The sequence below is a fragment of the Tamandua tetradactyla genome, chromosome 6, assembly GCF_023851605.1.
Source record: "Tamandua tetradactyla isolate mTamTet1 chromosome 6, mTamTet1.pri, whole genome shotgun sequence".
Taxonomy (NCBI): domain Eukaryota; kingdom Metazoa; phylum Chordata; class Mammalia; order Pilosa; family Myrmecophagidae; genus Tamandua; species Tamandua tetradactyla.
The window spans coordinates 39,566,702-39,589,762 of record NC_135332.1 but is presented as its reverse complement, the minus strand read 5'-3'; the positions used below and the strand labels follow the sequence as shown (position 1 = coordinate 39,589,762).

At 38.7% G+C, this 23,061-nt stretch overlaps 1 protein-coding gene, 1 long non-coding RNA gene and 2 other non-coding genes across 12 annotated transcripts in view; 3 read left to right on the top strand and 1 right to left on the bottom strand.

The window, feature by feature from the left end:
• The window catches only part of TEX14 (testis expressed 14, intercellular bridge forming factor), a 129,402-nt gene that overhangs the window by 47,030 nt on the left and 59,311 nt on the right, over nucleotides 1-23,061 (top strand). For 3 of the 9 annotated variants that reach the window (XM_077164935.1, XM_077164934.1, XM_077164931.1), the window contains exons 1-2: nucleotides 7,529-7,687; nucleotides 10,755-10,891. The exons of 2 other annotated variants lie outside the window; for them this stretch is intronic. In XM_077164935.1, coding sequence (XP_077021050.1) covers nucleotides 7,680-7,687; nucleotides 10,755-10,891 — 145 coding nt within the window. In that variant the 5' untranslated portion in view covers nucleotides 7,529-7,679. Of the gene's footprint in view, nucleotides 1-7,528; nucleotides 7,688-10,754; nucleotides 10,892-23,061 lie in introns of those variants that run through there. 4 more of the 9 variants (XM_077164938.1, XM_077164937.1, XM_077164933.1 and 1 more) reach the window with 2 other exon arrangements.
• Nucleotides 1,555-22,949, bottom strand: LOC143687710 (uncharacterized). The gene is made up of 6 exons (XR_013177658.1): nucleotides 22,880-22,949; nucleotides 22,131-22,217; nucleotides 11,160-11,318; nucleotides 6,356-6,436; nucleotides 3,947-4,133; nucleotides 1,555-1,734 (listed from the first exon to the last, which is right to left on the bottom strand). It is a non-coding gene; the product is annotated as an uncharacterized LOC143687710 (long non-coding RNA).
• On the top strand, nucleotides 7,736-7,899 carry LOC143689341 (U1 spliceosomal RNA). Its single transcript, XR_013178778.1, has one exon. It is a non-coding gene; the product is annotated as a U1 spliceosomal RNA (small nuclear RNA).
• LOC143689338 (small nucleolar RNA U3) lies at nucleotides 21,102-21,320 on the top strand. The gene has a single exon (XR_013178776.1). It is a non-coding gene; the product is annotated as a small nucleolar RNA U3 (small nucleolar RNA).

Sequence of the window (23,061 nt, the reverse complement as noted above, 5' to 3'; positions counted from 1 at the left end):
TTTATATTGTTCATTGCTGATGTATAGGAACACAGTTGCTTATTTGTGTTGATTTTGTATCCAGTGACTTTGCTAAATTCGTTTTTACGTCTAATAGTTTTCTTGTGGATTCCTTTGGACTTTCTTTATATAAGATCACGTCATCTGTAAATAGAGATGATTTTACTTCTTCCCTTCCAATTTAGATAACTTTTTTTTTTTAAATCAGCCTAATTGCTGCGGCAAGAATTTCTAGTATAGTGGTCAGTAGTGAAAGTGTGTATCCTTGTCTCATTCGTGATCTTAGGAGGAAAGCTTTAAGTCTTTCACCATTGAGTACGATGTTGGCTGTGGGTTTTACATTAGTGGCTTTATCATGTTGAGACAGTTCCTTTCAATTCCTACTTTTCTGACTGTTTTTATCAAGAAAAGATTTTGTTGAATGCCTTTTCTGCATCTATTGAGATAATCATGTGGGTTTTTTCTTTCATTCTGTTTATGTGTGGTGTATTATATTGATTGGATTTCATATGTTGAACCACCCTTGCATTCCTAAAATAATTCCCACTTGGTCATGCTATAAATCTTTTGAATATGCCTTTGGATTCAGTTTGCTAGTATTTTGTTAAGGATTTTTGCATCCATGAAGGAGATTGGTCTGTAATTTTCCTTTTTTTGTGATGTCTTTACCAGGCTTTGGTATCAGAATAATGCTAGCCTCATAGAATGAATTAGAAAGTGTTCACTTCTCTTAAATTCTTTGGAAGAATTTGAGAAGGATTAGTACTAACTCTTCTAAAAGTGTTTGGTAGAATTCATCAGTGAAGCTATCTAGTCCTGGAAATTTCTTTAGTAGAAAGTTTTTGCTTATTGATTCAATCTCTGTACTTTGTTGACTTTTTTTTTTTAATTTTTTCTTGTGTCAATTCAGGTAATTAATGTATTTCTTGGAATTTTTCCATTTCTCTTAGATTATCTAGTTTGTTGGCATACAGTTCATAATCTCTGTTTCCTTTTTTATTTCTGTAAGGTCAGTAGTAATATCACTATTTTCCTTTCAGATTTTAGTTATTTGTATCTTTTCTCTTTTTTTCTTTGTAAATCTAGCTAAAGCTTTGTCCATTTGTTTCACAGATCCACCTTTTTGTTTTTTTTCTAAGTTGTGTTTCTCTTCATTTCATTCATTTTTGCTCTAATCTTAATTATTTCCTTTCTTCTGCTAACTTTGGGTTTACTTTGTTCTTTTTATAGTTCCTCAAGATATAAAGGTATGTTATTAAATTGAGATTTTTTTAAATATAGATGTTCATATCTATAAATTTCCCTTTGAGCACTGCCTTCACCACATCCCATAAATTTTGGTATGTTTTGTCTTTGTTTTCATTTGTATCTAAGTGTTATCTAATTTTCCTTGTAATTTCTTCTCTACTCCATTGGTTGTTTAAGTGAATGCTGTTTACTTTCCACCTATTTGTAAATTTTCCAGTTTTCCTCCTTTTAATTTCTAGTTTCATTACATTATAGACACAGGGGTTGGTTACATTTTATGATTTTAATATTTTAAAATGTATTGAGACTTCTTTTGTACCCTAACATATCGCCTATGCTAGAGAATCATCCATGTACTCTTGAAAAGAAAAAGAGGTGTACTAGCTCTTTTTGTCCTAGTAGATGTTGGTGTAAGGACAGAAGATGCTGCTTCTGAGAGAAACCAAGACTCGTAGATCTGCTCTGAGCTGTCAGGAATCAGCCAGACTAAAAAAACACAAGAAAGAGAAAGAAACCCAATCAGTAAAAATGTACACTTGTCCTTAAGTGCCTGAAGATGCTGGTGTGAATCAGAGGGCTGAAGCCAGAGTGTATGCTGGGCCCACACATGGAAAGAAAAGAACAACTAAAGGAGGTACACTAGCTCTCTGTCCAGGCAGATGCTGGTGTGAAACTGGAAGTCAGCTTCCACATTGGTCCCTCAGGGATCCCCCAGACCAACCTCAATCTTGAATGCCAACTTTTAGAGGAAAATATTTTGAAACCTCTGCCAGGTTTGGCATAAGCCAGCTGCTCTGGAAACCAGGGCCTCATTTGCTGCTGCTGCAGGCTTGGCTGAGTGAAGGGCACTGGTCACTGGTTCGTGCTTTCAATTATAAAAGCTGAACTCTCAGCAGCCTTTTGCTTCCTCTGGCACTCCTGTAGTTGTTTTAAATATCCATTCTAATTCATGGGTTACCACCTGGTTTGTTCCAATCTCACTTTCCAGCTTTTTCATTTTTCTAGTGGAGGGGTTGATTTATAAAACTTCTACTCTGTCATTTTGCTTCCACACTAACCACTTTTTTAATGCATTTTTTCTCCCTTGACTTGCCTGTTTTGCTCATGTGGTCTGTTCTCCAGCCCTAGAAGCCAGCTGGTTGTCAGGTGTTGGATAGGTTCATCACTGATATAAAAGATACTCTAGCCCACTGTTTTTAAAACTGTTGGCTACATTTCATTCAAGGGTTGTAAGATCAATTTAATGAGCCACCAGCATTTTTTAAACCAGTAAGAATTTGCATACATATATATATGAAATGAAATGTATGTTGTGTGTACTGGATTGCAATGTAAAGTGTATTTCTTAAGATGAGGCTTGGTCAAAAATACTAGAAAGCCACTGTTCTGATACATTTGTTCTAGGTGCTCAGTCACTACCTCTTCCCATTATTTATGCCTTCTTCCTAGACACAGGCCCACATATAATAGCCTCAATATTAGTATAACAGTTAGTACAAAGGGGAGCAAGAAAGTTCTTACACAAAAATTTATCCCTGACTCAGAAAACAGTATGTTTGTTTTAATTGTGTGGATGTGGATTACAAGTATAATGGGAATTCAGAGCTGGTAGAGTTGTTTGAGAGAGTTCACTAAAATCACAAAGAGGGGTTAAGTTCCTGAACTTTGAAAGAGAATATTGAGATAGAAAGGTGAGAGTAGGAGAGAAGACATTCTATGAAGGAGGGACAGCCTGAGAATGCATATGGGTGGGTTTTGAAGAAAGAGCACTAATCTAGATGTGAATCTTACCCAATTTTTATTTCCTCTTTCAAATTCCACCTCATTTTGAATTTATGTTGGTGTTCTCAAAATTAGTATTGTCGGTTTCCTACATATTCTCTGCTCTTTGGGGGGAGGGGTGAGAAGGAACAAGGCTGATAGTGCTTTGAATGACACTGAAAAATAGACTTCAACAAAGGTTTAAAGATGGAGCATGAGAAGGAAGGAAAGCTGGACCTATAGAGAAAACCAAAAGAAAGGGCACTTATACTATGTAAATGTGTATTGATAGTGTTGGCAACAGTTTGCAGCACTCTGATGTGTTTATGTTTGGGATGGCTTTGTTCTTAAATTGGCATAGAGAAATGAGAATGCAGAATTATATGCATGAGTAACCTTTATTAAGTGCTTTCTGTTTAAAGTGTTCTTATAAGTGCCTATTTGGACTAACTGTGAGGTCAGGGCTCTTGTTATATCTTAGAAGTAATGGAGCCTTCCAGGGGCTTGCAAGAGGAAGATGGGATGAGAGACGATTGGCCTGATGGGCAACACATTAAGGTCCTGAAGACAGTTACCTCAGGGTCATCCATTGAATTCTGAATTTGTGGAAATGCAAATGCATATTATATATGATATATATATATATAATATATACATATATATGAATGTATTACTATAGTACTGATGCTGAGATGCTCTTTTTTCATATTTAATATCTCTAAAATTGGGTTTCATATTACAATCCATGTTTTACTATTTCTTGGCAGTTTTTCTTAATAGAATATAAAATAATCGTGTATCTTACAATGTGTCAGATTAGATGAAATTTAGGTGTTTATGTTAAGGTTAGTCTTGACAATATAGAGAGAAGAGAGAGACAGGGGCAGTGCAGGGCAGTGAAAGACACAAAATATAGTGAATTCCGGAACTAGATTACCTGGGTCCAAGTCCTGGCTCCACCATTTACTTTCTGGCTGTGTAACCTTGAGCCATGTGACCTCGAGTCTGTTAAGCTCTCTGTGCATAAGGTTCTTTATCTGTAAACTGGATGCTTATAGGTCCTCCCTTAAAGTTGTAAGGAGTACATGGCAAACCATATGAAGTTCGGTCGAGTACGGTGTGGGCTATAAGAGATAAAACGTCCTTGGCTTTGCTGCTGTTCAGGATTGGTTTAGTCCCCACAAGAACCCCTCCAAGGTTAGTCATGCCTATTTTACAAATTGAGGAATAGGTTAAGGTAGGAGTCATGCAGCGAAAACATTGAATTGTATTCCATATCTTGGATTCCAAGACCCCATTCTTTGTAATACACCCTGCCAATACTTAGTCTCGACTTTCTCCATTCGATGCCCTGTTCCCTGACCCGGAATAGTGGGAAATGGCGCCCAACTAGTGTGGGGTGTACTTATCAGGGAACGGCATGAGGTTAGCTTGCGACTGAAAGCTCATTCGTGTCCGTTAGTTCAAAGGAACTCTCCACACAAGGACATCCGATGGCACACGGCCACGCCAAAAATTGGAAGAAGGTTGGATTTTTGTCAGGAAAGCAGGCTGACAGACGTAATTTAGGCCTGCATGAGTAACAGGCGGATCTTGTTGTCGAAGGAGGCCCAGGTGGGTGCGCAGCTGTCAGTCAAAGGGAACGAAGCTCGTCGCTGGGACAAGCCGGGCGTGCGTGTGACGTGCCGCAAGGAGGAGGAGTATGTAAAGTAAGGCTCAGTGCATTTTGGGACCGTGTTCCCTAGAAAGACACATATATCACCTGATAGTGCCAGTACTGAGATAGAAGACGAAAATCGAAGTCTTTAGTTGATACCTGTGTATAAACCCAGTTTGAATGTTTTTTTAGGAAGTGACCCGAATTGTACAGTGTTTTGCGCAACACTGGGCTGTGCCGGCGAATTGATTAATTTTATACTTTTTGTTTATTGGGTAGTGAAGGTATTGTGGTTGTGGGGATGGGTTTCCAAGGTTTGGGTTCTCTGTTATTCTTTGAGATTATTGATAAGTGCAAATATTTCAGGAGCTCTTGGATTGCTTTTCTGGCTTGTGGTAGTGTGGGGTTGTGTTAGGGTATTTCCTGTTGTTAACCTGTCATTTAATGTGAAATTAGACGCTTTTCGCGTTCATTTTTCATTAGCGGTTTCTTCTGTGGTGTGTTCTGCGTTGGGAGTCGTGAGGGTTTTCTTATGCAGTGTTTTACTATTGATTTTTAGTCAAGTGCTCAGGTGGTTACTTGAACTACTGTTGTAGGAAGTAAAGCACTAAAGTTAATAGATTTTAATTTGAAATTAACTTGGTTTTTATTTAAATGAAGACACTAGAAAGCTTAAATTACGCATATATGTAGATCATATTGTTTTATGTTGGACGGTGCTGCTCATTTATCTACTACAACTCTCCTATTATAAAAAAATCTTCCAGGTCTTGCTTTGTTAGTTTCATAAACACATACAAATGCTCAGCTGTCCCTCGTCTGCCTAGAAATCACCACTGAATTCAGGGCTTGCTTAGCCATTTGGCGACCGAAGGTGCAGTGCCTAGGGCCCACGTTGCTTTTGGGAGACCATGAATGCGTTTTAAAGATGAGTTTTTAGGTCAAATAAAGTGTTTAGAAATTAAGCATGGTTTAAGGTGATGTGTATAGCTGCCAAGGCGACAAGGGCTGGACTGTTGATGGTTAAGTTCTTGTGTCAGCTGGGCCAGGTGATGGTGCCCAATTGTGTGGCCAGGCAAGCTCTGGCCTGTTGGTCTAAGTATATTTTATGACTGGTTGATAAACCAGAAGTCTGGTTTATTAAATCGTCAGTTGGCTGATTGCATCTATGACTGATTGTATCTATGATCAACTAAGAGTGTCTCCCCTACAAATTAGATAATCTGATCAGTTGAATTTGAGCCAATCAGTTGAAGACTTTTAAGCGAGAAGAGAATTTTCACTGCTTCTTCAGCTAGTGAGCCTCTCCTGTGGAGTTTGTTGAGACCCTTTGTTGGAGTTGCGGGCCTCATAACCTGCCCTATGGATTTTGACATTTGCATTCCCACGATTGTATGAGACACTTACACAAGAATCTTATATTTAACAATATCTTCTGTTGGTTATGTTTCTCTAGAGAAGCCTAATACAGACAGCATGTGAAGTATAATCCTCTTAAAAATACATATGCATAAAGACTTGGAATTACCACAAATACATCAGTGTTAACAGTGGTAATTCTGAAATGAGATTATGGTTGATTTTAATTTTGTTTTCTGTGCTTTTCTGTCTTTTCCAAATTATGGACAAGGAATATTTATTACTGTTGTAAAAATTAAAAGGAACCTCCAAAAATATTTTTAAAATAACCTTTAAAATCAGGTGGACTCAGGATGTTGAAAATGTGGTAATTCATATTTTAAAACTTCAAAAAAGCCCAGGTGGACTGCCCTAAAAAAAAAGAAAGAAAGGTTAAGTAACAGATATAATACCGGGTAAGGTATGGAATATAGTACCTATAATAGAGATTGTAGGATAAAAAAATCTTGTCATTATCATCCCTGGATGTTACACAAGGTTTATGGGTGAGTGTAATTTATTTTTGGCTTCTTACTTCCCCATACTTTCCACATTTATCATCGTGATCAGGTAATACATTTGTGATTATGGGGGAAAGTACTTATTTTGAGAATGTACAAAATAACTCCTATTCATACTTGAAGATTCATCTTAAATTCCACCTCTTCCATGTGTTTACAGATTTGTACTGAGTGCGATCTCTCTTTCCTTGTAACTAACATAACATTGGTTTGTTCCTCATTTACAGCATTTACCGGTTCCACGTTATATCGTAAAATCACTCGTGGATTTTCTTAAAAAAAAAAAAAAAAAAAAAAAACTAACCAAAAAAATTTGTGGACTAGACGGAGATACTATGGTTACTGTAAACAGAATTGTTTTGCCCAGGGGCCTAGCCAGCAAGGACAGAAAGGAAAACATATTGTATTGTGTATTCAAATCCAGGCGGAAAGCTCCTTCCCCTTTGCTCCAAGTAACGCAGAGACTTGGATTTTTGCGTCCCCTGGTTACCTGTCCAGGAATGGAATGGCCTGAGGGCTCACGGATTCACTGTACACCTATGCTCTTATTCAATCCTCACAGAAACTTTGTGAGGTACGAAGGCTGTATTAGTCCCACTTTACGCTTCAGGAAACAGAGAGAGAAAGGGAGAGAGAGAGACGGTTTCAGCAAATCCTAGAGTGGAGGAGAGGTTCAGACACGGTGTAAACAACTCTGCTGCCTTCGCCTCTGCCGCCCCTCACGCCACCGCCTTCCAAACTGCCCAGCCCTGCAGTGAAAATCCACGCTAAAACTCGGTATTGCCTCAGCAAGCAAGGAATTTTAGAATTTCTTTAGCTACACCTGTCGACGACTCGTTGTCTGGGTACCTAGACTGAATTCAGTCGCCAGGTAACCGGCGTGAGGAGGAGGGAGGGCGTAAAGAGGAGGCGAGTAGAATCCGCAAGAGGCGGGGCTATGCATATAAGGGTGGCTGCCGGGTCGGGTGGCTTATCTTGGGCGGAAAGAGACATGTTTCCAGCGAATATTCATAAGGATGTACGCTAGTCTGTGACATACGAAGAGTTTTATAGTCCCGAACCGAAGGCCTTGAGACCGCGGAACAAAATTGACCATGACTATGTAATGTGTTGGCGTTGAGGGTGAGGTACCAGGCGAGAGTTTTTGCTCATACTTACCTGGCAGGGGAAATACCATGATCATGAAGGTGGTTTTCTCAGGGCGAGGCTTATTCATTGTACTTTGGATGTGCTGATCCCTGCGATTTCCCCAAATGTGGGAACCTCGACTGCATAATTTGTGATAGCAAAGGACTGCGTTCGCGCGCTCTCTCTCCTGATTTAGTGTTTAATGTAAGAGCTTTTTGGTATGTTATTGTTTAGTTGAGTTATGTTGTGGGAATTTGAACTTTTAGGATTTAGTTAGTTTCGTTTTGGGGTTAGTGATTTAATGGTGTTTTTTAAGTTAAATTATTGAATGTCAATGTTTAGTTTTGGTAAAGTAGAGCTGATAGATATTGGGAGAATATTAGATCTCGTGTTTGTGGTGTGTGTTTTGTAGGAGGTCAAGTTTAGCGTGTTTGTGAAGTTTAGAAAGTAAGAGAATGTTAAAAGGCAGTAGGTGTTTTAGTATGGAAGGTTTTACCATAATGTATGTATTCAGTGGTAATTATTTTTGGATTTTGAGGGGCTGTTTTATGTATCTGCAACCTGATATTAAAGTCACTCAGACCCCTGTTAAGGTTGTTCAGTACACAGGAGTAAGAAAGGCCTCATCTTTATTATCGAACTGCAGGAGAACTGAATTTTCTGTGGCGCATATGTAACTCAGCCTGTCTGGTTGGCTAATTTGAAAAATTGAAACAGAGAGCCCAGATAAGAGTGAGGGCCTTTAGTTCTGTATAGCTTAATGTAATGCCTGGATGCATCCTACAACATATTAAACAGATAATGAAAAAGTATTGGTAAACGTCCCTAGAGGGATGAGAGAAAAAATATGGAACTATTAAAACTTTACTATCAGGAAATCCCCTGATACAGTGTTAAACATTTGGGACACCCAAATCAATAGCCTATCTATAGGTATGCCTACGTTACTTCTGGAGGACCTGTGTTGTTGCTCAGATGTGGCCTCACTCTCTCCAAGCCCAACTCTGCAAGTGAAATCATTGCCCTCCCCTACCCCCCCCCCCCCCCCACGTTGGTCATGACATCCAGGAGTGAAAGTCTCCCTGGAAGCATGGGAGATGATGCCCAGGGATGAGTCTAATCCTGGCACTATGGGATCAACGATGCCATCCTGCCATAAAGAGGGGAAAGAAGTGTAACAATAAGGTATCAATGGCTGAGAGTTCAAGTAGAGTTGGGAGGCTACCCCAGAGGTCACTTTTAAGCGAGCTTCAGTTAGATACTGCTACTATCATAGCTTGCCAAACCCCAACCAAAACCATTCCTGCCAATCCTAAAGAACACCTAGGGCATTATATAAGATTCTACAAAGGTTCCATGCACTAGGGTAACTTTCCAAAACCTTCAACCTCCAAATGGGTCCCTGGACCAGATAAGTCCTGAAACCTAGAGGGGTCAGCCTTTCCAGAACATCAGCTAGTTCCATCTCCCTACTCCATACTATTGATAGCCCCTTCCAACATGAAAAAGTTAGAATGGCCATAACCCAAATCCCCTTAAAGAGTGGGACAGAAAGATCACAGGTGATGGTGGAGTTATGCAGAGAAGGTAGGGTTTAACAAACGAATATGAATACTGAATCATTAAATTGATATTTCTTTTAGTCTCCAGTATCTTAGAGCAGCTAGAAGGAAAAACCTAAAATTGTGAAATTATAACCCATACCATACTCTGAAATCTATTCTCCAACTAATTGTTGTGCTGTGCTTTGAAATTTATTGCTTTTTTTTGTATATATGTTATTTTTCACAAAAATGTCTATTGTGATGATAAGAAAATATTTATTCCTTTTAGCCTCCTATATTCCAGAGCAGTTAGAAGGAAAAATCTGAGATGAAGGTGTGGTAGCCCATGACAAACTCTGGGATCTGTCCTGTAACAACTTGTTGAAGAGTGTTTTGAAAACTAATGCTTTTTTCTTCTTTGCTTTGTATATCTGTTATATTATACAATTTAAAAAGTTAAAAATATATATACTCAGGAAATTTGAGGGAAAGATCAGTAGTTCATAAAGTTTCTACTTGCAATATTAATAAAGTGCCACTGTAGGAGCTCTAGGTTTCATTGGTCTGTATAATTTGAACATTTTGCATCATGAATAATACATGTATGTATTATTATATAAATTATATAATTATATAAATTAAGTAACAATTAGTGAGCTGTGGTGTCATATACAACCCAGCATTGCAGTATAGCAGTTCCCAAAAGTGTACATTGGACTTAGAGACTTTTGCCAGCAGTCCTGTCAGGAGGATTGGGAGATAGAACAGGAAGCCCTCGGTATAGGTCACTGAATGGATAAATGAAATTGAGCTAGGAACTATAGACTCCCCTTCCAAGAGTGTTTTCCACATTCTTCTTTTATAAGCGTTAAAACCTGCTCCATGTCTTTATTAAACAAATTTAAAATAGGTTTAAACCATGTGCATATTCATATGACATAACTTGCTATTATTAAGTAGCTATCCAGATTATCATGGAAATTTACCATTCTTTTTAAACCTAGATATATCCCTATTTCCTCTCTTCCCCAGAGGGAGAAATTTCCTATTGAGATTGAATAATTTCTCTAAGGCCACACAGTTAGGGAGGTAACAGACTCAGGGCAGAAACTTCACAGTCTGACCTGTGCGTCTAACCTCCTACATTATATTATCTACACCCCCATGTAATGACTGCATTTGTGTTACTAAACTTTCAAAATTAATACTCTCCTAATTGTCTTAATGACAAAACAAATGTGTATATCTTTAATTTTACTTCCTAGTAGTCGCCACTTTTTCAGCCCTGGGAGTTGGTCAGCTAGCTGTTCAATTTCAACATTAACATTGAGGACAGAGGACAAATATGAATCTTGTAGTGTCTCAGTGATTGTTCTCTAATATTCTTCATTATAAAAGAATGGGGATGTGTTCTCTAAAGTGAAAGAATCTAAGTTGCTTGCTTCCTTGCTTTTCTGATTCAGTCAGAATAAGCATGTTGCTCTCTTTTGGAAACAGGATGTCTCGGGCTGTCCATCTTGCAGTCCCCTGTCCCGTTCAGCTTGGTTCATTAAGAAATGACACCCTGGAAGCGCAGCTTCATGAGTATGTCAAACAAGGGAACTATGTGAAAGTGAAGAAAATTCTTAAGAAAGGTAAGCACCATGTTGAGATGGCATATGCAACTGAGTCTGCATTTCTGAACAGCCATGGGAGGAAAACCAGGCATATCATAAAACTATTAGTGAGTTCCTGGGGTAATCTGTAATTAGATTTAGAGATATGGTTTCTACCAGTGCAGTCATATTGTTTAATAGAGGGCTTAAGTAGCTGTTTTGAGATCGATTTGTTTTGTTTGTGGTGGGGAACCACAATGTCTTCTGTTTGACCCCTGAAGTTTCTCCTCAGGCCCAGGCCACTTACCTTTGATTCTGCCTGATTCCCTTTTCTTCTTCAAATCTACTCCATCCACTGGGTGTTCTGAGGCTTATGGTGGAGTGTGGAAGCCAGTTTTCAGAGCTCTCCTCTTTCTTATTGCTTACAAGCTCTCGGTTTTTGTTTCCAGGATTTTCTTGCTGGAGACTACAAAGCAGAGAGAAATAGCAAACATACCTCAGAAAATCTTCAAAAGAAGAAGCAAAACAAAACAAAAATCCACACAAGGAAAACCTCACCCTGTATTTGGCCTCTGATCTAGAAATTCAAATCTGTATTTTTTCAGAGTAACCAGAAGTTCTGCAGGAACCCTCCCACCCCACCCCGTTCCCTTCTTAGTACTGTGGACAGGCTTATTTAGCCTCTCTGAGCTCTTTTGTGGAAGAGTCAGTGTGACCTCTTTCTCTGTAGTGTTTCCTCAGCATTCCTGAGGACTTCTAGAAAAGTAACCCCAATTTTTGTAGAACCCAGCTCTTCCACAAAAATAGTTCCCTTAAAAATTCTTAAGTTTTTCCATGTACTATCCTTACAGCCTGTAGGTGGAATAGCTGAGCTCAATAATTTATTTGAAAGATACTCGGTATTTTTTCCTCCAAAATTTTGCATTTTACTCCTTAACATGTCCATGTGTGTCTTAACATAAAAATTAATGTTCAAGATAGTATACTATGGTATCTAGTGTCTACCTCTATTCTCCAGTGTGAGAAGTAGAGTTTCAGGACATTTTTTTTCTTCCTGGACATCTCCTGAACATTCTGCATCTTCTAATTCTTGACATTAAGCTAGAGCAAAGGATGGGAATTGACAGGTATAACAGGATATGGAACAGGAACTTTCATCTAAAGCCTCAGAGTAGAGAACAAGGGGCAGTAAGGTCCTCACATTCTAATACAGGCCTTCTTAGGAGATGGCCAAAGTGGTCCTTGGACCTTCAACCCCCATCACCCACCTCAGCCCTATCTAACAGGAGGCAGGGCGGCAGGGGGCTTGGAGGGACGGCAGCAGGAAACGTCAGTGGAGTTGATTCTTTAATAGCATTCTCAGGAATAGAGTGCTGTGGCATTTTTCTTTCTTCCAAGCCTCAAGCCAAGTAAGTTTCAGACGAAACTTGCAGAGAAAATTGTTAATGTTTGCAAGAAGGGAGACAGGAGCCTGAGTTGCAGCCTCTTGAACAGTGGAAACATGTCAGCCCACATCAGCTGCTGGCACACAAAGGTGGTGTTCAAGAGGGTTATTAGAAAAATAAATAAATGAAAAGGTATATGGACTAAAATGCTCCAATTAGAAGGTAGAGGTTGTCAGACTGGATTAAAAAAATAAAAATAATCTCATAAGAAATGGCAAGTGCCCAGTTTGTAAATTAAAGTAATGGGAATTAAAACTAGAATGTTTAACTAAAGCCAAATTATGTTGGGTCATATATGTCGAATCCTGTTGTTGCTATAGGCACATGTGCCTTTTGTGTGTAAATAAACAGCTTAATATGTGAAATGAGAAGAACAGGCAGAAAGCTAACTTACGTTCTAGATGTTTTATTTCATAAGAAGAGCAAATCTTTCTCCCATCTCCTGATTTTTACCTTCCTCACAAGGAATGGGTGGCCATGGTGATGCATTTTCCTGGTGATGTATTTCAGCTGTCCAGTCTACCAATGCTTGCCCAGGTGGCAATTAAGCAAAATGTTAACCTTTCAACTATATACTATGAAGCTTTCTTTAAAAAGTGAAAATGTACTTATAAATTGAAGAAATTAGGAGGTATAATCTTCACTTGTTACATCAATAAAGAAATTAAAGATGACATTACTCAAAAAAAAAAAGAGGGTTATTAAAGAGTTTGGCATGTGCCTTGGATTTGGGGTTTGGGGGACTGCTGTCTGCCTGCTACCTGGAGCAGTCTTTGGTGGCTGGGGGAGGATGGGAGAGCAGCAGTTGGATAAGCTACAATTACAACAATTAGGGCAAGTAGACTTTAATAGAGAGTAGCTGAGCCATCTATAGGGATACTACCTATAAAGGAAGGAGGAATCCCACAGAGAGGCTGGAAGAGTTGTAACCAAGAAGTTGAGATTTAAGGGATGATTATAGTTGCTGAATCATTATATAGATACTCCTTTTTGCTTTCTGGTATATTGGAGTATACAGAAATACCTGAAATCTGAATGTAATCCAACTGTCTTGATCTCTAATAATGATTTGTATAGCCTTTATCTTGTGCCCTTGTGATTGTAAGAATCTTGTGATTGACCCTCATTTGTACCCATTTTATCCGGTTTTTCAACTTTGGAATCTTGTGAGCACTAAAGACAGCCCCTAATGTTTATTAATGAAGGGCCTTGGGACAGCCCAGAGCTAACCGACCCCAATTCCAAAGTTACCTTGATAACCAAAATTGGATCTAACCAAAATGGGCCCACCTGACGTGAGCAGTAGCTTATAACTTTCACCTATAAGTGACCTTATACTGCATTATACTAAGAATCACACCCATCTCATATTAAGGCTGCCATTTTCTTACATATGTTCTGTGACTAAGCATGTAATTAATTTGCGCATGCTCAACAATTAGATTACCTGTAATTGCATCATCAACTGGAGGCATTATGCTCATTTTCCTAAAACCTGCCCATCTTTTATACTTTATAGTAGTTGGTTTTTATAACAATCAAAATTACTGCAATTCAGGGAGACAGATTTTTGGGCCAATAGGCCAGGTGATCTCCTGCTTCGCACCTAGTAATAAACTTTTTTCCTCTTTGAAACCCCAGTGTCTCAGGAATTGGTCATTGGGTACATCAGGCAGAAAATCTACCACCTTTGTCCTGGAGAAATGGGGCTGAGGGTCTCAAAAAGTCAGTGGGAGAGGACACTGACGCACATTAGGTGCTGTGTAGTTTAGTGGCAGCCTGAAGAATCCACTAACACTTCCCACAAAAGAGCAGGCATTAGGATGCAACCGAGAGCTACAAAGAGCATCAGTTATGGAAAAGACCTTTGCCCGTTTTCCTCTCATTGGTCGTCTCCCTACCTCAGCTCTAGAGAAGTTGAAACGGCCTTGAAATTAGAAGAGGAGCTAAAGAGCAAGAAGTGGGGTAAAATAGCAGAGCACTGCTAGGTCCTGACCTGTAGGGGAGGGGGAGACTGAAAACCAATTAAAGATGGAGGTTTTGATTTAATCAGGATTAAGACTGTTTTGGGATGCCTTAAAGCGGCTGAAAACTTACAGAATCCACCTGAGATGCTTCCCAGGGGAGTAGAAGAGAGCCAAACCAACCATCAGAGAGCATTTGAGGTTAGTTGTAGGTGAAAAATAAAATTTTTCTGATCTATCCAAGTCAGAGGAAACCTCCTTCCAAGTCAGCCTGTTTTGAGCAAGTTGGATGCGCGCAGTGTGATTGGCTACCCGGAAGCCATATGTTAATGAAGCCTGTTGCTACTTTGAGGAGTTTCTGGAAAATTTACAAGTGAAAGTGGTTGTTTTGAACGTTGCCATCTGATGAGCGATTTAAGATATGTAAAACATCTTAAAAGCCATATGTCCTGAGAAAAATTTCGCCATCAGTTTAATGTGTGTGGCTGCTATAAACAAAGGAGACTGCGATGGGGATAGAGGCAGTTTTAAGTTATCCTTTCAGGAATCACTTTTGAGTTTCCTTCCTGGGGAAGGTTTTCTAAATTCCAGTATTCTCAGTTCTCCCAAGAAGGATGATTTGAAGCTGCATCTGTTATTTGTTGTCGGTGTTGTTTTTCTGTTTTATCTGGGGAAGTATGAACGAGAGAAAGTAGTTTTTCTGGTATCTGGACTTGTTCTCCTGGTTTCTCCTTTTTATTCTCTCAGATTTTTGCTTGTCAGATTTCCTTATTAAGTGTAGTTCAGGTTTAATATGGGTATTTACTGTTATTTCTTAGCAGCATTTCTAAGGTGTTTCCTTTATTGATGTATATGTTTGCATGTCATGTAATCATCTAAAGTGTACAATGTGGTTGTTACTGTTTTTTTCTTTCCTTACAGCTTATCTCGGTATTTTTTACTGATATATATTTGCTTACCATGTAATCAAAGTATACAAGTCAGTGGTTCACAGTATCATCATCTAGCTGTGCAGTTATCATCACAATTGACTTTTTTTTCTTTTTGGTGAAAAATAACATATATACAAAAAGGCAATAAATTTCAAAAAACATCACAATTAGTCATAGAACAGATTTCAGAGTTTACTTCCAGCAACTCTAAGATACTGGAGACTAAAAGAAATAACAATATAATGATTCAGCAGTCATACTCACTTGTTAAACCTTACCTTCTCTGTATAACGCCACCATCACCTTTAATCTTTTCCCCACTCTTTAGGGGTATTTGGGAAATGCTCAAACTTTTTCGTGTTGGAAGGGGCTGTCAATAATATGGGATAGGGGAATGGAACTAGTTGATGTTCTAGAGAGGCTGGCCCCTCTGCATTTCAGGATTTATCTAATCCAGGGACCCATCTAGAGGTTGTAGGTTTCTGGAAAGTTATCCTAGTGCACAGAAACTACGTAGGATTGGCAAAAGTGGTTTTGGTTGGGGTTTTGCAAGTTATGATAGGTAGCAGTGTCTAAGTGAAGTGTGCATAAGAGTGAGTTCCAGAGTAGTCTCTTGACTCTCTTTGAACTCTCAGCCATTGATAACTTATTTGTTACACTTCTTTCCCCCCTTTCTGTGCAGATGGCGTTGTTGATCCCATGGTGCTAGGGCCCTTATCTAGGTTTAATGACTACACCGTAGGACTTTTTAGTTTCTATTTGTTTCCCATGCTTGCTAAAAGCTAAAAAGGGAGATTTTACATCCCATTTTGGCACTTTTGTGCTTGCTGAACAATATGAATTGTAGTGTGCTGATTCCATTTCCAGGGGAAGACTTTGTGACAGGGTTTATCTACTCCTTTTTCAATTTGTTTAGGTTGCATTTTGAGCCAAAGTCACTTTCTTGTATAGTGTATGTTTTTCTTGATTTACTTCTTATTTTTCTGGAACACATTCAACAGTAGCTTGAATGAAATCGCCTTTTATGTACCTTCCTTTTGAGTGATAATTTGTCCAATTCTAGAATTTTAGAGTGCAAATCATTTTCTATCACAATGTTGAATGCATTTTTCTATTGTCATCCAGCATCCAGTGTTATTAAGTAGTCCTAAATTATTCTGATACTTTTTTTGTTTGAAGTCATCTGCTATTTTCTAGAAATTTTAACAATCTTTATTTTATTCCAATGATGTGTCTTGAGTGGAGTCTTTCATTTATTGTATATAAACACGGTACAGTTAAAAGCAAAGGATGAGGCTATACATCTGTGTTTGTCATTTGGGGGACTCTTTGAATCTGAAGATGCTTACCTTCAGTTTTGTATTTTTTTCTTAATTGTACTTTATAAAAATAATTTCTTCCCTCCACTTTCTCTTTTCTCTGAACTGTTTTTCTGGAACTCTCAGGTGTTTGACTACATAAATTAATTATTGAAGTCTTCTGTCTTTTTTCTTATATCATTTCATCATTTTGTACTGCTATTTGAGACATTTCACTGACTTTACCTGCTAAGCCTTCTACTGAGTTTTTAATGTTAATTATGAATATTTTCATTTTCAAGGGGTCTTTAGTTATCTGTTGTTCTTTTTCAGGGTATTTTATTCTTGAATTTTGGCTATCACATCTTTTCTTTCAGGATATTATGTTTTTTTAAGTTTTCTTCCCTCCCACTTTTCTTTTTCAATTTATTGTCTTGCTCTCTCTCACTGAGGGCTGTATTCAAGAGTCCCATGAATCCTGAGCTGTCTGTTCATATTTTAAAGTGAGGTACTAAAAAAACTGATTGGAAGCTTCCTGGGCATAGATGGGGTTTTTCAATTTCTTCTGAATACCTGGGTGAGAAGAGTCACTCCCAAGTATCAGTAGGTGGAGGTCTCTGTTTTGTCCTGGGGCTTCTCATTTTTTTCCTGAGAAAATTGAAGCTTTCTCTGGAATACATGCTTAGTCACGTAAGGCCTTTCATTAGCCCAGCATTTTCCAGTGTGTAAAGCCCATAAAAATCTTGGCCCTCCAATGAAATATTTATAATAGGGTGGTGAATGGAAATTCTGTTTTTTATGCATGATTGTTCTATAAATCTACAACTTCTCTAATAAAAATTTTTTAAACCCACAAATTTATCATCTCACAGTTCTGGAAGCTATGTAATAGGACTCTGTAGTGGGTTGAATGGTGACCTGGAAACTGTAATATTACCTTCGATAGCAAAAGACTGAATATTACTTTATATGGCAAAATATGTAATAAAGCATCTTGAGAGGAGGTGTTTGACCTGGGTTATCCAGGCAAGCGCTAAACACAATCACGTGTATCCCTATGAGAGGGATGCAGAGTAGATTTGAGACAGACACATAAGAGGAAAAGGTGATATAAAGAAGGAAGCAGAGATTGGAGTGATGAGGCCACAAGCCAAGGAATGTTTGCAATTATCAGAAGCTGGAAGACACAGGGAATAGATTTTCCCTGAGAGCCAGTGGATGGAGTACTGCCTTGCTGACACCTTGATTTCGAATTCTAGCCTTCAGAAATGTGAGAGAATACATTTCTGCTGTTTTAAGCCACCCCACCCCACACCCAAAACAGATCTTGGCCCTGTCATTAATACCATCCATAACTCCTAGTAATTGTGGTCAATATTAGACACGTGGTTGATATACCACTCATGGGCAGTCATGAGGCCTGTGGTCTGTTTGAAGTGGGTTACTACAACACTACCTACTTTGTCCATGTCCTGAACAAAATTATCTCTGTAACCACAAGTTTGATGTGTAGTTAATGTTTTTCAAATACATAAATAAATGAATAATTTGGTTGTAACACTTGAAATATCATAGTCCATGCCCCCTAGCAGAGTGGCCAGGAGTAACAGCTCTCTGTAGGTTCACATCTCCTGGACTAAGTTATCAGGCTTTGTGTCTCAAATGGGATAATAATAGTACTTACATCATAAGTTGTCAAAAAGATTGAGATAATACATGTGGAACTTAGCACAGAAACAAGTATAATATTGAGAGGTTTCATAGTGGTTAGGATAGCCAAACCACACAAGTCCTACCTATCCACACCCCCTTCTAGATTGTGATAGCAACTAGGACCAGAACCTATACTGTATTTTAAAAAATCTCCCCTGGTATTTTTTTAAAAGGCCCGTTTCCTGGGTTCAGAATCATTGTGTCTCAGTGGTAATAGTGTCAAATTAACCTGCCAATTTTGGAGAGTCAGATCTTAGGATGTGAAGCTTAGGACAAATCAACAAGGTCTTATTCCCTGTCCTTCAAAAATTCATTAATTACAAAGTTCTCAACAGTTAATCTCCATATCCTTTCCTGCTGTCAGAGATGGGTCTGTTTTTGTAACAGCTGGTAAATGGGAGGAAAATCAGCATCAGCAACCTCATGAGAACAGTGCTGTGATCACCATCAGTCATCAGTGCGCTCACTGCGACTGCAAGGCATGCTAAAGGCAGAGAGGCAGGCGCTCCTGAGTGCCAGGACCTATTAAAACACTTCCTAAATGTTAACTCATTTCATCGTCAGTTTCCCTTATATGAGGTATATTCTTTTATTTTTATCCCCATTTTACAGATAAGCAGCTGAAGTACCAAGATGTGCAAAACAAACCTTCTTAGACAAGTTGATCTGTAACACATGACAAATATTATTTGACTGACAAAGGTCTAGCAGTTGAGAAGAATGAGCATGGGGGCACATGGTTGGAAAACCACAATATAAGCAGCCATTATTTTTAAAATAAGCACTTTCATACCTACTAGAATGGCTGCTATTAAACAAACAGGAAACTACAAGTGTTGGAATGGATATGGAGAAATAGGAACATTTATTCACTGCTAGTAGGAATGTAAAATGGTATAGCCACTGTGGAGGATGGTTTGGTGGTTTCTCGGGAAGCTAAGAATAGAACTGCCTTACGACCCAGCAATTCCACTACTCAGTATATACCAGAGATCTGAAAGCAGGGATGTGAACAGACATTGCACACCAGTGTTCATTGTGGCATTATTCACAATTGCCAAAAATGGAAACAACCAAAGAGTCCATCAACAGATGAATGGATATGTGGTATACACATACAATGGAATATTATTCAGCAGTAAGAAGGATTAAGTCCTGAAGCACATGACCACATGGATGAACCTTGAGGACAGTGAAGTAAGTCAGACCCAAAAGGACACATTTTATGATCTCACTAATATGAACTAATTATAATATGTAAACTCATAGACATGGCATCTGCAATATAGGTTACCAGGATATAGAGTGAAGCTAGAGAATGGGGAGCAGTGGCTTAATAAGTGCAGAATTTTTTTTAATCTTAAAAAATTTTTTTTAATTTATTTTATTTATTAAACATGTCAACATACAAACAGTCTTACCATATGATCATTCCTTTCCACATATATAATCAGTAATTCACAATGTCATCACATAGTTGTATATTCATCATCATGATCATTTCTTAGAACATTTGCATTCAGAAAAAGAAAACAGAAAAAAAATCATACATATCATACCCGTTACCCCTCCCTTTCATTGATCACTAGCATTTCAGTCTACTTAATGTATTTTTAAAACATTTGTTCCCGCTATTATTTATTTATTTTTAATCCATATGTTTTACTCATCTGTCCATAAGGTAGATAAAAGGAGGAGCATCAGACACAAGGTTTTCACAATCACACAGTCACATTGCAAAAGCTATATCATTATACAATTATCTTCAAGAAACATGGTTACTGGAACACAGCTCTACATTTTCAGGCAGTTCCCTCCAGCCTTTCCATCGCACCTTGACTAAAAAGGTGATATCTGTTTAACACGTAAGAATAACCTCCGGAATAACCTCTGGACTCTTTTGGAACCTCTCAACCATTGACACTTTGTCTCATTTCTCTCTTTCCTCTTTTGGTCAAGAAGGTTTTCTCAATCCCTTGATGCTGAGTCCCAGCTCATTCTAGGATTTCTGTCCACACCCCTGGGAGTCATGTCGCACGCAGACAGTGTGAGGGTGGTGAGTTTGCTTGTTGTGTTGGCTGGAGAGAGAGGCCACATCTGAGCAACAAAAGAGGTTCTCTTGCGGGTGACTCTTAGGCCTAATTGTAAGTAGGCTTAGCCTATCCTTTGGGGGGTTAAGTTTCATATGAACAAATCCCAAGATGGGGGGCGCAGCCTATTTGGTTGTCCCCACTGCTTGTGAGAATATCAAGAATTCTCCACTTGGGGAAGATGAATTTTCCCTGATTCTCACCATTCCCCCAAGGGACTTTGCAAATAGTTTTTTATTCACTGTTCAAATCACTCTGGGATTTAGTGGGGCATCACTCTGGATAAACCAACAAAATCTCATGCCCTACTCAAGGTTTCATGTACTCATGTACCTTTTTAACTAGGTCAAACATAAACATTTGGACATACATATTACCTTTCAAAATTCAGGCTGCCAGGGGGTGAATTTTTTACTCTCACTTATCAACTCATATTTGATGCATGCAAGCACATCCTTTGTCTTAAACTAGTCTGGGAAAGTAAGTGTTTAAGGTACTGAAAGACCTGATTGGCTGTCAGCCCTTATTGTGTTAATTAAAAACATGAAGTCTTAAACTTTCTCAAAGAAAAAGCCTTTTAGGAGTATTTGGATTTTTTTTTTGAAAGTTGTATATAAAACTATACTTTAAAAATACATTCATATAAAGAAAAGACGTTTATGAGTTTGATTCCTGGCCCATGTACACACACACACACACACACACACACCAAAATACATTTATATATATCTGTAAAGATAGTAACACATCGCCATCGGTTTAATGTGTGTGGCTGCCATTGTACAAGCAGACTGTGGAAGGAAAATTAAGACTATACTTTCAAGGATCATTTCTATAATTCATTGCTAGAAAAGGTTTTCTGGATGTGTAGAGCACTGGTGGCCACAAGGAGGAGGTACAGCAGACTCTTCTGATCATGAGGCTGGCTCTTGGTGGTGTTTTGTGCAGCAGCTGCTATTTGCCATTGTTGATGGTTCTTCTCTTTCCTTTGGGAGAGCAATAGGGAGAGGACGCAGTCGGAGTGGCTCCTTTGTGATAGTTAAGCTTTTTTTTTTTAATCCTTTAAAATGCCTTGGGGCATTAAATTATTAAATCGTGGTTGTGTTACTGGATTTAGTTTTTTTCTGTTTGAGGGTGACCTTCACTGCCCATCTATTCTGGGCAATCCTAGGTGCACTGGTTCCCCATGGAATTTACGGCTTTTTAAGAACGTCATGAAAGTGGATTTATAAAACAGTTCTAAGTGTATTTTCAGATTTGTCACTTTGTAGTGCTTTTTTACCTTCAATGCCATTTTTTTTTAAGTAAAGTGCTGTTCTAACGCAGCTTTTTTTAGTCACATGTGCTGCTTTTCCCCTGTTTTTGAATCTCTGAATTTTGTATTAAAGTGCTCCAAACTTATTCATGACATCTCCTCTACGAAGCTCTTAGAGATGGGATCCTCAATAACTATTTGCTATGTTCATGCTCTGGTTTTACCCTAGGCCTCTAATACATAATGCTTGTTGTTACAGATGTTGCCTACATTTTAGCTGTTGGTTATAGGGAGACGTATTTATGGGCTTTTCATCTACAGAGACCATTGGCCTTAGAGTGTCAGGTATTTGAACGTATAACATGTTTTTCCATTGAACTATAAAACTCAGACAAGCTTCCTGCCTGCTGGTGAGCACTGTCACAGAGAATGGGCCCCCTGCTGAATAACCCATAATCCAGTCTGGCCACAAGTGAATACAGCACATCAGAATGCAGCCAATTCCCATTTTACACTTCAACTATTAAAATTCAGGACTGAAGACTGGATAACACTTTTTAATAGTAAAAGTAAGAGCTTACATTTCTGGAGTGTTCACCTGGTTAGGCATTAGACTAAGGATGACTGATATTCATAATGACCCAAGAGATAAATATGTTGTCTTCAATCTACAAAGGAGAAAACAGATTTAGTAAAATTAATAAACTTGTTGAAGATCTTATGGTCTACTTTTAGGTAGTTCCCCCCCCCCACACACACACAGCTTGCCCCTTGAGAAGCTAGTGGGCCTTAATCCTTGATTGTTTGGTTAGTATCTTTGGTGACTCATTTTCAAAGAGCTTTGAAACAGCCACTGATACGTTGCTGATAGTCACTGATTCGTGCAAAGGCCCTGTGGCAGCAGAAATCACGGTGATAAAAAGAACTGTAAGAAGACCAGTGTGGTTGAAGTGAGGGGGAATGTGATGCAAAATAATACTGGAAAAGTAGATGAGGCCAGACCACACAGGCCTTGTAAGCTATGTAGAATTCTATCTGTAGCCTAAGAGCTGGGAAGCTACTGAAGCTTTAAGCAAGGAAGTGATATTTCGTTTGGTTTATTTATACACAAGTCATATCATATGTAGGATTAAAAAATCCTCGATTTGGAAAAAAATACAAAAGAACATTTATATGTATGGTATTTCGATTACATACATATAAAATGTTTAAATATGATGGCTAAACCCTGTACGGAAACCTAAAGCGCTACACAGATGTCATAGCGTTTGACTTTAGAATGTCACTTTTTCCACCCATCCTCTCCTTTTCGTTCTTGGAAAACTCTTGCCTCGCTCGATCATCCGTCCAAACTGAGGTATATGTGACGGTTCCAGACGCTCTGACGCACTGTTTAGTCGTCACCGTTTACGTAAACCTGACGCAGGGGGCGGGACAGGGTTGGAAGCAGTTGGTGTGTGATTGGCTGTCTAGTAGCGGTATGCTAATCAGCACAACGGTTTGACAGGTCTT